Genomic DNA, 15,364 nt, shown 5'->3' on the forward strand with positions numbered 1-15,364 from the left:
GCCAAGAGGCCTTTGACACCCGTGGACTCAGGCTGTGGGGCGGCAGAGATTGGGAGGGGAGGTGTGGCCAACGGAGACCACCTGCTCTGCTCTCTGCCGCCCTGGCCACCCAGCACCAGGGGCCTGACATGCCTCGGAGGAGACGTAAGTGAGTTTACGAATGATGGGAGGAAAAATCAGATGGGTGAAATTTTTAAAAATAGAATGCAGACCCCATTCTACTAGACCAGCATACTGAAAACAATAAAGAGGAAAGCTAAGATTTATTGAGCCCTCATTTTGTGCCAGGGACTGCACTAGAAATTTTATGTACACTTTCTAATTTACTCATTGTAACCACCCAGGCAGTGGGCACTAGTAAGTGTTCCTGTTGAGAAACTGAAGGTACCCAGAGATTAAATAACTCGCCCAAGGTCCTACAGGTAGAAAGTGGCAGAGCTAGGACCAAAAAAAGGGCTGGTGTTTTCAGCTCCTGCTCTGAACCACCTTCAAGTCATCCAGCAGGGAACCAGATAAACTTCAGCGCCTGCTTGGAATCCTTTTTAAGGAAGACATCCCTTATTTCTATGCTTGCTCCTCCAGTCCTTCGCTGTTGTGCATAACTTCAAATAAATACCCAGATAGTCTCCCCCTCAACCATTATGCATTTCCTTGAAATGATGGCATTGTCTTTGAGTCACTTTCAGATTGCTGTCTCCATTGTCCATGCAAAATATCTGAAATGCACTTAAGGGACTTGGATCAGATATAATTTTGCCATTTGTAATTTTTCCTTTTATGCTTATATTGCATTTGGTGAAGTCATGTGGCATCACTAATGCCAACTAGTCATCTTGAACAATGGCACAAATTAACATGCATCTATTTACTTTTGAAAATGTCTCATCAATATTCCAACTGAGTACACAGTTCACTTAAGTATCCAATATTCCCAGCCTCTCTTTCTGCAGAACTCAAGCACTAGTCAATCAGTCTCACCGAACTGAACCACTTCCATTCAGGTGCCGTCCCTAGAGGACAGGGGAGTGGGCTAGGATGGTGGGAGTCAACTTCCGTCCACACCCGCCCTAGGTAAGAGGAGATGGGAGCCGAGTGGTACCCGCAGAATTGAGAACCGTCTTGGGAAACACCCCAAGAGCTCTGGCCTCTAGACCAGAGTCCCTATGTTACCCACTGAAATGCACAAGGAGACTGTGCTCTTCAGGCTGACATCCTCTCCTCCGCCCTACCCTCCCAGCACTAAAGGAGGGTGGATGTCTGGGGTAATCCTCATAGCAGGAACACTTTTGTTTCAATGCCCTGCAGGCTGAAGTCTGCTCCCAGCTCCAGGCTCCCAGAGGCTCCCAGAACAGCGTCTTCCTTCTGCTCTTTTCGATTCTGTGCAGTGCCTACACCTGTGCTGGGAGGGCATGCAGTGGGCACTTGCTAAAACACACATGGTGGGAGGAAGGACCTGGAAGGGCGCAGAGATGCAGTAGCCCCTGGCCCTGTTTGCCCACGCTGTTGGAGTCTCCCCACATGCTGCTAAGTGGAATATTACAGGTAGTTGTCTTTAAAATGGCACTTCGAGTGCCCCAATGGTCTCGGGACACAGGCACCGAGTGGAGAGGAGATGTGACTGTCAGGGCAATTGCCGGAGATAGATGCTTAATGGAGCTCAAGATTAGGAGCTGCCAAGGCTTTTCCCTAATCACCTGCCCCTTGCATCTCCCAGTCCTTCCTCCTGCACCACCCCCTGCTGCTCTACATTTATATACTAGCTCTTCTGGTGTTCAGGGCAGAGTGCAGGGAAACCAGCCATTCCCTGTCTGCCCTAGGAGTCCTGATGGATGAGGAGCCAAAGCGAGTTCAGGTGCCTGGTCTGTGATAACCTCAAGTCCAGTGGGGCTCGACTTAAACTAAAATTCCTTCCCCCCAGCGGAAGTAGAGTACAGAGGAGAATCCACCCAGCCCCACAGAGGCTGGACAGCCCTATTGCCTGGGGTAGGGGGACGACGGGCTCCTAGCTCTTCAGTCTCCTGGAGGGCAGCACCAGCAGGTATAAAGGGAATGCTCGACCTTAGTATCGTCCGAGGGGCTTCAAAATGGACAGGGTGTGTGTGTGCCAGGCTATCCTGGAGAGCTGGTGCCCAGAGCTGAACTGGCCTTCAGCTACCAAATTGGTAATAATAATGATGATAATGATGGAGATAACTCCCACAACTTGCTGAAAGCCTACTACATGCTAGGCCCTTTACAAGTCTCACCTTTCATCCTAAAAGCCCCAAAAGGTGGTTATTATCATTTGCATTTTACACATGAAGAAACTGAAGCACAACCCATGTGAGCAATTTGGTCCAGTGGCAGAGCTGGCGAGTGTGCAAAGGGCCTGGATGAAAACCCAAGTTCATGGCCTATTTGTGACCAGCCTGTGGGCTCCCTCCTGCACACATTTCTGCCTTCCAGTCACCCCATCTGAGAAATGTCAGGCCACTGTCATTCTTCCTCTCGGGGAGGTGACTGGACTAAATCATATTCAGGTGTTCGAGACGTTATGCCTACATAAGTGACCACTTGGAAACATGCCTGTTGGAAAAGGAGGGGTCCCCTTGCCTATTCTCTCTAGGGGATGGGTTGACTGTGTCTGGGGCCCCATGTATCCTAAGAGGCTCTAGAATAGACGTTGCAGGCCCAACCTGTACCAGGCTGGAACTAAGGCAGAATAAGCCAAGGCACCTCCTCTCTGGGGCCGCGGGGTGGTTCTGAGTTCCTACAGTCACCCCCACTGCCCCATTCAGCCCTCACACTCAGAGAGCCCTTTTGCCTTCTTAGGCTCATTTTGAAGCCTAAGGAGTCAGGTGTACAACTTTCCTGCTGACAAGACCAGAAGATAAAGAGCATCTCTTGGCCCCACAGAGAGCTCCATGTCCCTCATGGGAAGACGGACTGCGGAAGACATAACAGGAGGATCGGAGTTGGATTCTAACTTGGCTCTCTGGCCAGCGTGCTGTGCGACACTGGGCAAGCACCATTCACTTTTCTGGGCTTTGGTTTGCTCCTCAGTCCTACAGGGAAAAGGCTGCAGGAGAGAAGTGGATGCAAGAAGCCTTGAGGGTTTTTCCAATTCTGGGGTTTCATGATGCTAAGGGGAAGCCAGGCTCCCAGCACCTAGGGAACGTAGGAAGCTGGGGCAGGAAGTCATTTCCCCTGTCTGGGTCCCTCCGGTTCTGCGACAGTAAAATGGAGATGTTCTGCCTTTATGGAGAAGGAAATGAGAAGGGGGAGCATCTCAGTAAGGGCACACTGGAACCTTCCAGATTAGCTCCAGACAAATGGGAAGGGCTTCTGTCTGAGTGACACTGGGTGAAACACTGGAACAGCCTGTCTCCTTTCTTCAAGTGCCCAAGGTGGCTCCGTTTCCTGTCACTCACTCTCAGGTCCCTGCTTCAAATTCCTTCTCCCAGGAGCTATCAGAATGGCCTGGGCTGGGTGCCGGGAGCAAATGTCCAAATGGGCTTGTCACAGTGTCAGCCATCCAGACACAAACGACAGCATACAGCTCTGTCCCCTGCAGGGGCGGGAAGAATGATGCCAGACAGCCGTCTCACTGCAAACGCACCTCTCGAGAGACCTGCCCTGGACCCGGCACCCAGAGAGTCAGAATTGTTCTTACAGGAGCCCAGTGGGGGCGGGAAACATCTCCACAGCTGCACCTTATGTGGGATGGGGGTCTGGAGACGCCCGAGATTGCCGGACTTCACATCGGCTGCCCTCAGAAGCCCCCTGGGAGGCAGGCTGGGGACGGGAGGGACACTGAAGCATGAGGAAGCAGTAATGGCCCCTCATCGCAAGGTGGTCCCAGCAGAGGCACCATGCAGTTCGGAGTTCCAGCCCCAAGCCACTGTCTTGGACCACAGTACCACCTTCCCTTTGAACCGAGCTTCCCCCATGCAAGTCTCAACATGGTAAAAATCCCAGTCACAAAGGGACCCTCTCACCAGTTTCGTCCCAACAGGCACACTCGACCAGCTCTGCTTCACAACCCCGGGCACAGAGCTTGAAAAGAAACATGGAGAACAGGGAAGGGGATAGGTCAACAGGCCTCCATTCACCCCCTTTTACACCTATACCTCTCTCGGGAAGACTTCTCTGACCACTGTTTAAAATGGCAACTCTTAGAGGGCACGTTCTGCGTGGAGCACTGGGTGTTATGCACAAACAATGAATCATGGAACACTACATCAAAAACTAATGATGTAATGTATGGTAATTAACATAACAATAAAATTTAAAGGAAGAAAAAAAATAAAAAAATAAAATGGCAACTCTTTTGCTTTGACTAGGTCTTCAGATCCCACTTACCCAGCTCCATTTCCTTTTGCCCTGAAACCTACTACGTGATTTATCCGGGATGTTGGTTGCTTCTTTGCTGTGTCCTCTTGTGAAAACCACGAGCCCCTAGAGCCAAGGTTTTTATCTGTTTCTTGACTGTTGTGTCCCCAATGTCTAGGCTAGCGCCTGGCACCTGGTAGATGCTTAGTGGATATTTGTTGAGTGAATGAATGAATCAGGCCTAGGTAGTATGTTACAAAGCAAGATGGCCCTCGCTACTTGACCACTGGATTATGCGGATGGAGCCAAGTAGAGCTGCCCCAGTTGGCTCTGCCTTCCGAGTAACTCCAAGTGCAGGTGGACCCACCTCCAGACCTACCTCCTCAGCCCCCACAGGCATCTCATCCCAGATCACAGCTAGGACCTGAGTGTCACCGGCTCATGTGAGTGTCCCCTGGAAGCAGATGCACTGTCAACAGGAGTCAGTAAAACAAAGAAGCCATGAAGGATGGCTTTGGCCCAGATACAACACAAGGGCATCTCCAAAGCAGAAACATGTGTTTGAGGCCTCTGGCTTTCAGGCAGGGGAGGGCTGCTGTGTGAGATGGCTGAGAGGCTGAATCTGCCACTTGCTCTGGGGCCTATCGGAGAGACTTGCCTTGTATGGGGGACAGCTGCTTCTTCCCCGGTGGGGGGCTGCTCCAGGGCACCTGAGGACAGACCAGATCTGCCACCTCATCTCCTCATTCATCTGCCTCGCTGACATTTTTTCTCACTTCCCTCCTATTGCTTTGGCAGGTTTTTATCACAGCAGCTTCAGTGTGTATAGACATTCCCTCGGGAGCACCAGAGTCCTAGTAAATACACACCATATACATACACACAGATATGTACGACGCAGGATGGAGGCTGATGGGAGACATACAGGCAGGGGCAGACACAGGAGGAGGTGTGCATGTGTGTGCATGCACACACAGGAACACACACACATGTGCACGCACACACACATCCCACACAGATGCCCAGCAGTACCCTCACTCTGACACACCAAGGAGAAGCATATATGGAGAGTGAAAGCCTCGCTGGGTGAGACAGGAAGAGGAACTCACATATTCCTAATAGCAGAAATAATATTCTGGCTTGGAATTATCCAATTTGCAAATAATCGTAATAGGTTGGAGGTTCCCTCACTTCTAGATGCTGAGCCAAGCTCTTTCTACAGACATTATCTCATTTGGTCTTCATCAGTGCCCTGGGAAAGCAATGCCATTTACTACATTCCCATTTCACAGATCGCAAACTGAGGTGTGGCCTCTCCCAGTGCATCACCTACCACCTTCCATTCCCTGTTCCAAGGCACCAAGTCATGCTCGCACCCCATGGCCTCTGAGCTAGCCATTGCTTCTGCCTGGTTGAGGATTTCTTCCCAAGTTTCCTCCTGCCACTTGACTTTATCCTTCTCTCTGCTCAAAAGTTCCCTTCTTGGGAGGCTTCCTCTGACAACCTTCCTGAAAAGAGCATTCCCCACCATGTTCCTAACCACCACTTTATTCCCACTGAGTCTGTGAAATCTCTCATTGTATTTGCATCGCCTGACATGCAGCATTCATTCGTTTACTCACTCATGGTCTGTCCCTACCTAAAATATAAGCATTATCGGGGCAGAGGTCTTGTTATCTTGTTCCCCACTGAATCTCTAGTATCTAGAAAGTGGCTGACTCACAGTAGGTGCTCGATATTTGTTGGTATTGAATGAATAAATGAAGTCCTGAGAGGGTTAGTAACTTGACTATGGTCACAGAGCCAGGAAATATATAGCATTCGTGTGCCTACACACGTGCACACACGCACACACACACGTGCACGCACACAACGTACACACACACGCGTGCACACACCACTCCATTCTCTGCCTCTACTTGTTATACCATCCTTACCTTTTCTGACCCCCCAATCTGGCTCCCCTGACAACCAACAACCCCCCCCTTCTTTAGGGGATTTCCAAAAGTCACCAAATTAACATAAATTCAGTGGTGGTTGAAAGGGGCTTATTATGAATAATGAGACACCCATTTTACTTTTATGGCTCCTGAAGATTTCAGGAACTGAGGACAAGAGACCAAATATTATAACAAAAGATTTTCCCATTGCTCTCATCACTCAGGAAATTCCAAGGGTTCTGGTAGCTCAGTGCCAGAAATGGGGATGAAGACCAAATATATGTTCTTATTATAAGCCACAATATCATAATTAGGTATATTATGTATGACTAGCACATCGGATCTATAATAGTACTATTTAAGAGATGGTTAAAGTAGGCTATTTAGGTTTAAGCAGTATGTTTACTTAAATAAAAACACAAAAGCAAGAAATAGTTCAGGACAGGTTGAAGTTATGGCGGTAATAAACGGATGACCGACGTTTGGGGGATACTTCCTTTGTCTGAAGTGTAGTCTTGTCATTATACATGTAAGTTTAAGCTTGGGAATTAAGATAAGCAGGAGATAATTTGTATCAGTCCCTCTTTTCCAATTCTGGGTCAGTGATGACAGTGGGGATTCAATCAATAATTCATTCATTCATTCATCGAATAATTATCAAAGGCCCATTAGGTGAGATTTAGACAGACAAAGAAGACATAGGGCTGCCCTCAAGCTGCTGACAGTCTGGCAAGAGAGAAAGACAGCCTGGGGTGAGAAAAGCTACCAGAGAGGTGTCTAAGCAAGAGGTCAGCCATTGCTCATTGTAGAATGGGATGGCACAGCTCAGTTTTGAAGGACAAGGCAAAATTAGCCAGATGAGAAAGGGAAGTGTCCTCCGGGTAGAGCAGACATCACTGCTGAGCATATACAGACTGACCTGTAGACTCAGCCTTGCAAAGTGCTCGGACACAGCATGGCTGACACCAACCTACCAGCTGACAGAGGCCGGAATATCCCTAGTTGCTGCTCTTGCCCCCAGCTCTACTTGGTATGCTCAGTCAACAAAGCAGCCTGTGGGGTCTTGATCTGCTTTCCACTGGGACTAAGTCCCTGCTCCCAGCCCACCTCAGAGGGGACAGGCAGAACAATCCAGGCTCTGTCAGCAAGGTCCTCTGGGGAGTTCAGGCCTGAACTCCAAAGCTCCATACCTGATAGGTCACCCATAATCTTGATGCCACCACCTGCCTGACTTCACACACGACCAATGCCCAGACACTCCTGTCACAATGTCATAAGAATACGAGACTCCATTTACCAAGCCCTCACTCCGTGCCAGGCTTGGTTCATGCCTGTTACATGTGCTATGTTGTTTGATCCTTGGGACACTATGGGATGTTATTATTACTTCCATGCACCGGTTGAGAACCTTAAGTCTTAAAGAGGTTAAGGAACTTACCTGAGATCCTACTTAGTAAATAGTGGAGCTAAGGTTCATGCGCGGATATCCTGACACCAAAGCCTGTGCACTTAACCGTTGTGCTGTACTACCGCTCCTCACAAAGAATGTGCAAACCCACTGGATACCAGTGTTGGGCCAGCTGTCAGGGGCCTTGGGATTTTATTTTGATGACAGGCCGCCCTCCATCTCAGTGAGGAGCAGTCCCAGAAGGGATGAATGCCCTGGTCCCATCCGTTCCCGCCTTCCTTTCTTCTCCAACAACCCAGAGCTCCCAGCGTACCTCATTCTCCGAGCCTGAGTGGGTACTGCCTACTGACGCCTCTCAGGCAAGCAGAATGCAAGAACAAGGAACCCAGAATCCCAACTCAGTTATCAGAGGGGGCTCCACACAGTTTATATTTTCCATCTTCGGAAGTTCTTAGAGAAAGTTCCAGGTTGAGAGAGATCCTGGCTTTCAGGTATGGTAAGAAATTAAAATACATAATGCCTTGTGGAGGTATTGGGTCTTCTCCTCCAAAGGAGTCTAAGGAAAGCTGCTTCTCCTCAGTGTTTGGGGCCTCAAAGGTAGGCAGGGAGTGTGGGCTCCATTGAAAAAGAGCAAGGAATGAAAGCAAAGGAACAGCCTCATACCCAGTCCTTGCTCCTGGGGTCAAGTGTTCCTCTGTCGGCCCCACATCAGGCAATCCCCAAGCCAGGGCAGCCTCGATGAAGGTACCACAATGGGTCCCAGTGTGGCTGCGTGGGGAGTCCCACACCCAGAGAAGATGTCATCAGGCTCTTGGGGAGGGTGGAGCCGCTGTGGCTGCCAAGACATAATGCACAAAGCCTTGTGGGTGGCATAATGTGGCATTCATCTCCTTCACTCTGCAGAGAGGGGACAGGCAGAACAATCCAGGCTCTGTCAGCAAGGCCCTCTGGGGAGTTCAAGGCTCGCTAATGAAGATAAATAAGAGATGGGATCTGGCCCTCATGGCGGCTGCCTTTGTCACATACATATTCATGGACTGGAGGGACAGCTCCTGGGAATGACCCATCCCACACAGAGATGAGAGAGACAAGGTAGGACAGTGCTGGTCTACTCTTGAGGTGGGTGTGTCTTGTGGGGGTGAAACACACTGGGCTGTGAATTAGGGCACTCCAGACATACTCTTAAATGTATGGAATTTTCAAGATGATATGTATACCTTTGCCTGCTGTAGACACATGAGTCCTGGTATAAGCCAAGGACCCTTGAAGAACTTAGTACTCAGCTGAATTCCAGAAACAAGCCCAACTTTGCTACTTCCTACTCGGTATCAGTTAACAGTAATCCCTGTACCCTATTGTTCTGCCTGGCTTGGCCTCATGGAATTTGCTGGAACTTCACGCTAGAGGTCTAGGTACATACAAAGGCTCAGAACACACGCGTATCATCTTACTTCACACACAGAGACCCTGTTTTTTGACTCTCCATCCATTTGACTATTCTATGATGTTTCCTCAACTAAGATATTTGGGCAACAAATCCTTGCCCGCCATAGACCTCCAGGGTCCAAGAAGGTGACCTCGATAGGAGATTATACTCTGTGTAGGGAAATCCGGACAAACAACTTGGGCATTTGTACCATGTTTCTTCAAAAGAGAGTAAATGTTGGCTCTGAATCTATATTCACCCATCACTTTGAAGTTAGTGGATTTGTTCTAGACTCCCAGGTGTTTTGATATTTTATTCCCCGTTTCAGCGCACTCAGCCTCAGTCCCCAGGCAGTATAACCAAAAAGATACATGCTGAGCCAAATAAATCAATTGGCTTCTTTGCAGCTGGCCTCCTGTAGGTTTCTACCGGGCCACAGGCTAGTACTTAGCTGCAAGACAGATGTCTAAGAGAGCCCAAAAGCCTTACCTGCCTTTCTGACATGATGTAGAGTTGCTCGTGGTCCTTGGAGAAGGCCATATCCCGGAGGACTGGGCCAGGCTCTACCACCTGCACCGTCTCATACTGGAGGGCATTGCCCCTGGGCCCATCCACCCGGATCTGTGGAGAAGAGAGAGAGGAGAGATGGCACGCGTTCAGATCCTATATTGCCTGCAGTCCAGCTTCAGCCCAGAGACCCTCCCAACAGCTAAGGGAGAGGCAGTGAGCTTTGCCTCTGAGATGCCGAGGCCAGGCCCCGAATAGAAGCCCCACTCCCCCCATGGGCCTCCTGCTGGGAAAGGCAAAGAGAAGGGAAGGCAGGAGACCAAACCAGGCCCCACAAAGCACCTGGCCTTATCCTCTCTGGTTCCCTCTGCCTCAGGCTTAAGTCTTCGAGGCCTGGCTTGGACATCTTTGGAGAAGAGGATGGGGCTGGTATTGGGGAGCGGGGGCTAGGGATTGGGTGAACAGTGGGTAACTGAAGCTGCCTCAAATCAGAGTATCATCATGTAACAGAAAGGCAACATTATTTGCTAGATTTGTTCTCAGAAAATAAGTGGGTGTGAGGATGCAGGCTGATTCTTTGAAATGGCTACCCAGTTATCATTGCCACACCTTTGAGGGGAATCAGGCAAGGAGCCAACCTCAGAAGTTTCACACTGAGTGGGCTCATTCTGGCCATTAACTACGGGCTTCTGCTTTAGGCTTAGGAGTAGATGTAGGTCTTGAGACCTCCTAGAGGTTCTATTCATGTCCCCAGGGAAGGGGATATGAACATTCCAGGAAAATGTGCATTGGGCATGAGTCATCTCCAAACTTCCGAGAACACTTAACATAGTAGATCACCCCTGGGCCATTCTCAGGCCTCCCTAGAAATGTTTGGACAATGTGGAGACAACCACGAGAGACTTTTGCCCACACCTCCCACAGTGGAGGACAAATCTAGAAAGACGGGGGCTTCTCAATGCCACATGGTGCTCATCTGACCCGGGGTGCTGGCCCAGGTCTCTAGAATCAGAGTCATTACAAGTCTGGGCTCATAAATTCAACACAATCGCTGCCCAGTACTAATAATGCCACCCACCTAAGTTGGGACCAAACATCTGGAGGGAGACAGGGAGATGCCTCTGTAGCTAGGAGATCACCAAACTTGATTAGATGCCATTTGTATAAGACTCTGTAAGGTACCCACCATGTAATTTTAGAGATTTCAGTAACAAAACTAAAGAAAAAAATTATATTCCATATATTCCCATTATGGACTCTTACTTTTAATTTTTAATATTTAATTTGTAACTTCTCATGAGCTCAAGGAGAAGAGAAGTTATTCAGAGCAAATAAATTACAGAACGGACACCACATTAATGCCAACTGAACTCTGACACTAGTTTATTTTGTGGTTTATGTGTTTGCTTTTAGGCTTGTTCCAGGCTCTATTTGTTTGTTTTCCTCTTGAGCACGATTTTTAAGCCCTCCCTAGACGTCAGGCACTAAGAAATGGTTTTACACGCAATTCCTTATTGGTGTAATCCTCTCAATCCTGTGGGCTTAGTGGTCATTTGTCCTGACTTCCATGGCCTCTCCAGCATCCATTCCACCCTCTCTCACCTAGGGGCAAGATTGGATGCACCCCCCTGCTTCCCCAGGGGCAGGGGGTGCTTTCCGATGGGCGCGAGCAAATCAGTTTAATTTCATTCTGTTGCCTCAGTGATTGAAGAAAACAGGCCCAAGCCAATCAACATATGCACTCAGAGCAAAGCAGGGACAGACAGTGTTTTGTGATCAGGAAGAGAGAATTTCTCCTCACCCTCAACATATCAAAGAAACAGCCGGTTCCAAGAGCTATTGGCAGCCCTCTTGTCATAAAGAGGGGAACTGAAGCCAGGAAAGGTTTAGGTACAGAGTTGGGAAAAAATTGGTCTTTGGTGATGTCCCTGAGTCACTGAATCAAAATGACCCCGAAGCCTGCCCTCTGTCAGGACTTTCTAGTTACTCATGTTATTTCCTTATTGTTAAAAGAATAAAAAGGCTTTTTTGCAACATCAAAAGTCCTAACTGCTATACAGATACAAACGATGAGGAAAATGAGACAGAGGTGCACTAAACAATTAGCCTGAGCTATAAAATCTGGGGACAGAATTAGAATCCAGTTCGACTCTGAAGTCCACACTTTTCCTGCCACCCCATGACATGAGATCTTGTTCCTTGGTGGGTTTCACGTTCATTCGCTGGGGCGTGCCACCTAAATAAAGGCAGGGGGCTGAGGTCAGGGTCTGTCTCTGGTCTATACGATGCCAGAGGCTTTTGCCAGTCATTCCTGATTTTGATGCTGAAATACTCAAGCTTGACACATATTTATTTTAAAAATGAAGAAATAAATGAATGCAGCTGAAAGTCCTTTTTGCTGATTTCTCATGAAGCTCATGAAAACAAACAAACAAACAAAACTGATAAAGGAATAGAAAGAGAATACTTTTAGCTCTGAAAATCAAAATGCCTCAGAAGCCAATAGCCCTCCTGTTTCTGTGCCCACCCCCATGCCACCAGATGTCCATCCTGGCCAGGGCCTTCCTTCATCTGAATGAAATGAGAGTTCATGCAAAACCAATTGGGATTACCACCCAAGTCTGACCGTGTGGTGATGGCCTTGGCCCCCAGCCCAGGCAGGCTTCATCCCCAGCTGTGAGTCACCTCTGGAGCAGGAACACATGAGTGACAAGAGTGATACTGAACACCCTGGCTGGTCTCCAAGCCCCCTCAGGCTGCCGGCAGGAACAGGCTCCCCTAGGGACTGCTGGTAGATATGCATCCCACGCAGTGCCTGTGGTCTGATCCCCAAGGGAAATTGGATTCAGTGCCTGATCAATCTCCTTTATCATTGGGCCCCAGCTCCCTGCTCTTTAGCACAAGGTGATGTGCTGGATGTCAGTGGACATCAGAGGAAACCAGGTAAGCGGGGGGGGGGGGGGGCAGGGAACACCTAGGGCACATTTTCATGGGCCTTCCCCAGGGAGGCGGGATAGGGTTATGGTACCCCTTTCCACTCTCTGCCTGGATGGGAAATCAGTCACTGGAAAGGCAGGCAGGCTTCCCTCTCCCCATACCCCTCCCCAGTCCATGACTTATTTCAGAAAACAGAAAGGAAAGCATCCATTCACCCACCTGCTGAAAGAATCTCACACAGATCTTGGATAAAAGGAGCTTGTGGTAGGATTGGCTGAATGATGGACATTCATAAAATTTAGGTAGGACAGTCCAGCTGCTGGGTCCTTTGGCCTCACGTAAGCGATAGCAACGAGAACTGCCAATAACTGAGTGGCTACTGTGTGTCAGGTCCCGTGCAGGCATTCTACACATACTAACTTCTCATGTAAACCAACTAACTCTGCGAAGTAAGCATCAATATAACTTGCTCATGGTCACACATCTAGTGAATGGCATGGCCTTGATCCTTACCAAGGTCTGACTGATTCTGTCCATGCCTCCGCGTGTTTACATACTACACCAGCACATGTTGAACCAGGTTCTTTTGGTCGTATAAACCTGCATCCCTTCAAGAAGTGCAAGTAGTTGACGTTAAGCAAACATCACCCTAGTAGTGTGGGAGGAACCGCGCCTGTGCCTACTACAGTTCTTGTGGGAGAGAATCATGCATATGAATGAAGATGATGCTGGTGTAAATTTTCAAATAACGATCCCTTATATTTTTGTTTGTTACCTTGCACAGCATTCTTTTTTTGTTGTTGTTAACATATAATGTATTATTTGTTTCAGGGGTACAGGTCTGTGATTCATCAGTCTTACACAATTCACGTGCTCACCATAGCACCTACCCTCCCCAGTGTCCATCACCCAGCCACCCCATCCCTCTCACCGCCCTCCACTCCAGCAGCCCTCAGTTTGTTTCCCGAGATTAAGAGTCTCTTCTGGTTCGTCTCCTTCTCTGGTTTCATCTTGTTTCATTTTTCCCTCCCTTCCCCTATGATCCTCTGTCTTGTTTCTCAAATTCCTCTTATCAGTGCGACCATATGATAATTGTCTTTCTCTGATTGACTTATTTCACTTAGCATAATACCCTCTAGTTCTATCCATGTCGTTGCAAATGGCAAGATTTCATTCTTTTGATGGCTGCATAATATCCCATTGTATATATATACCACCTCTTCTTTATCCATTCATCTGTTGATGGACATCTAGGCTCTTTCCATAGTTTGGCTATTGTGGACATTGCTGCTATAAACATTGGGGTGCATGTGCCCCTTCGGATCACTACATTTGTATCTTTGGGGTAAATCCCCAGTAGTGCAATTGCTGGGTCGTAGGGTAGCTCTATTTTCAACTTTTTGAGGAACCTCCATACTGTTTTCCAGAGTGGCTGCACCAGCTTGCATTCCCACCAACAGTGTAGGAGGGTTCCCCTTGCTCCGCATCCCCGCCAACATCTGTCGTTTCCTGACTTGTTGATTTTAGCCATTCTGACTGGTGTGAGGTGGTACCTCATTGAGGTTTTGATCTCTATTTCCCAGATGCCGAGTGATGTTGAGCACTTTTTCATGTGTCTGTTGGCCATTTGGATGCCTTCTTTGCAGAAATGTCTGAAAATGTCTTCTGCCCATTTCTCAATTGGATTATTTGTTCTTTGGGTGGTGAGTTTGATAAGTTCTTTATAGATTTCGGATACTAGCCCTTTATCTGATATGTCATTTGCAAATATCTCCTCCCATTCTATCGGTTGTCTTTTGGTTTTGTGGACTGTTTCCTTTGCTGCTTGCACAGCATTCTTAAATAACATCGTCTCATCGGATGGTTGTAAGATTTTTGTGATGTTGATGACTAGCATCATCATTCTCATTTTGCTAATGAAGAAACTGAGGTGGGGGCTGTTCTGTGCCTTGCCCAAAGTTCAGTGATAAACCAATGACAGTCAGGACTAGAACTCAGGTCTCCCGATTCCTAGCTCAGTGCTTGTCTCTTAGCGACTTAGATTTTCCAAAAGCCTTTGACAAGGTTCCACACGAAAAGGCATTTAAAAATAATGAGTCTCTGTGGGACTTGGGGCAGTTTGACCACGGAGACAGAACCGACTTAGAGACAGAAAAAGACACGTTTCTGCATGGAGGAGTGGGGCCGGGGCATTTCCCAAGCACCGGTGTTATGACTTGTTTTATTTAATATTTCATATAAGTGGTTTGGAGGAGGGAGCAAGAAAATATGCAGACGATTCTGAGCTCTTTGGGACAGCAAGAAGGCCAATGATGGAGATGAACTACAGAAGGATGATGCATCCTCAGTGAGCACTGGGGAGGGGAGCTGCACATGGGCAAAAAAGCTGGGACTGTTGCGCATCTCATGGGAACAGAGACTCAGCCTTGCAGCTCCACTGCCCAGCACAGCACCCAGGACGTGGCCGGTGCTCACTAAGTAGTTATTGACAGGTGTTGGCAGGGGTGTGAGGAAAAGGAACTCGTGCACACTGTTGGTGAAAATGTAAATTGGTACAGTCACTATTGAAAACAGTATGGAGGGTCCTCAAAAATTAAAAATAGACTTAACTATGATCCAGCAGTCTTATTCCTGGGTATTTATCCAAAAGACACAAAATCAGTATCTCAAAGAGATAAATGCATCCCATGCTCGTTGCAGTATTATTTATAATAGCCAAGATATGGAAAGAATCTAAATATCCATTGATGGGTGAAAGGAGAAGGAAAAGGTAATACACACACATATGCGTATACATATATACACACACATATATTACATATGTATATATACAAA

General features: G+C 48.0%; 1 protein-coding gene across 3 annotated transcripts in view; it reads right to left on the reverse strand.

Moving 5' to 3' along the window:
- The window catches only part of PLXNA4 (plexin A4), a 355,028-nt gene that overhangs the window by 139,732 nt on the left and 199,932 nt on the right, over positions 1-15,364 (reverse strand). For all 3 annotated transcript variants that reach the window (XM_028106345.2, XM_028106346.2, XM_088018661.1), the window contains exon 3: positions 9,575-9,706. In XM_028106345.2, coding sequence (XP_027962146.1) covers positions 9,575-9,706 — 132 coding nt within the window. The remainder of the gene's footprint in view (positions 1-9,574; positions 9,707-15,364) is intronic.

This window comes from Eumetopias jubatus, unplaced genomic scaffold (genome assembly GCF_037043125.1).
Source record: "Eumetopias jubatus isolate StellerSeaLion01/CBP00866 unplaced genomic scaffold, mEumJub1_p1.0 scaffold_14, whole genome shotgun sequence".
In the NCBI taxonomy this organism is placed as follows: Eukaryota; Metazoa; Chordata; class Mammalia; order Carnivora; family Otariidae; genus Eumetopias; species Eumetopias jubatus.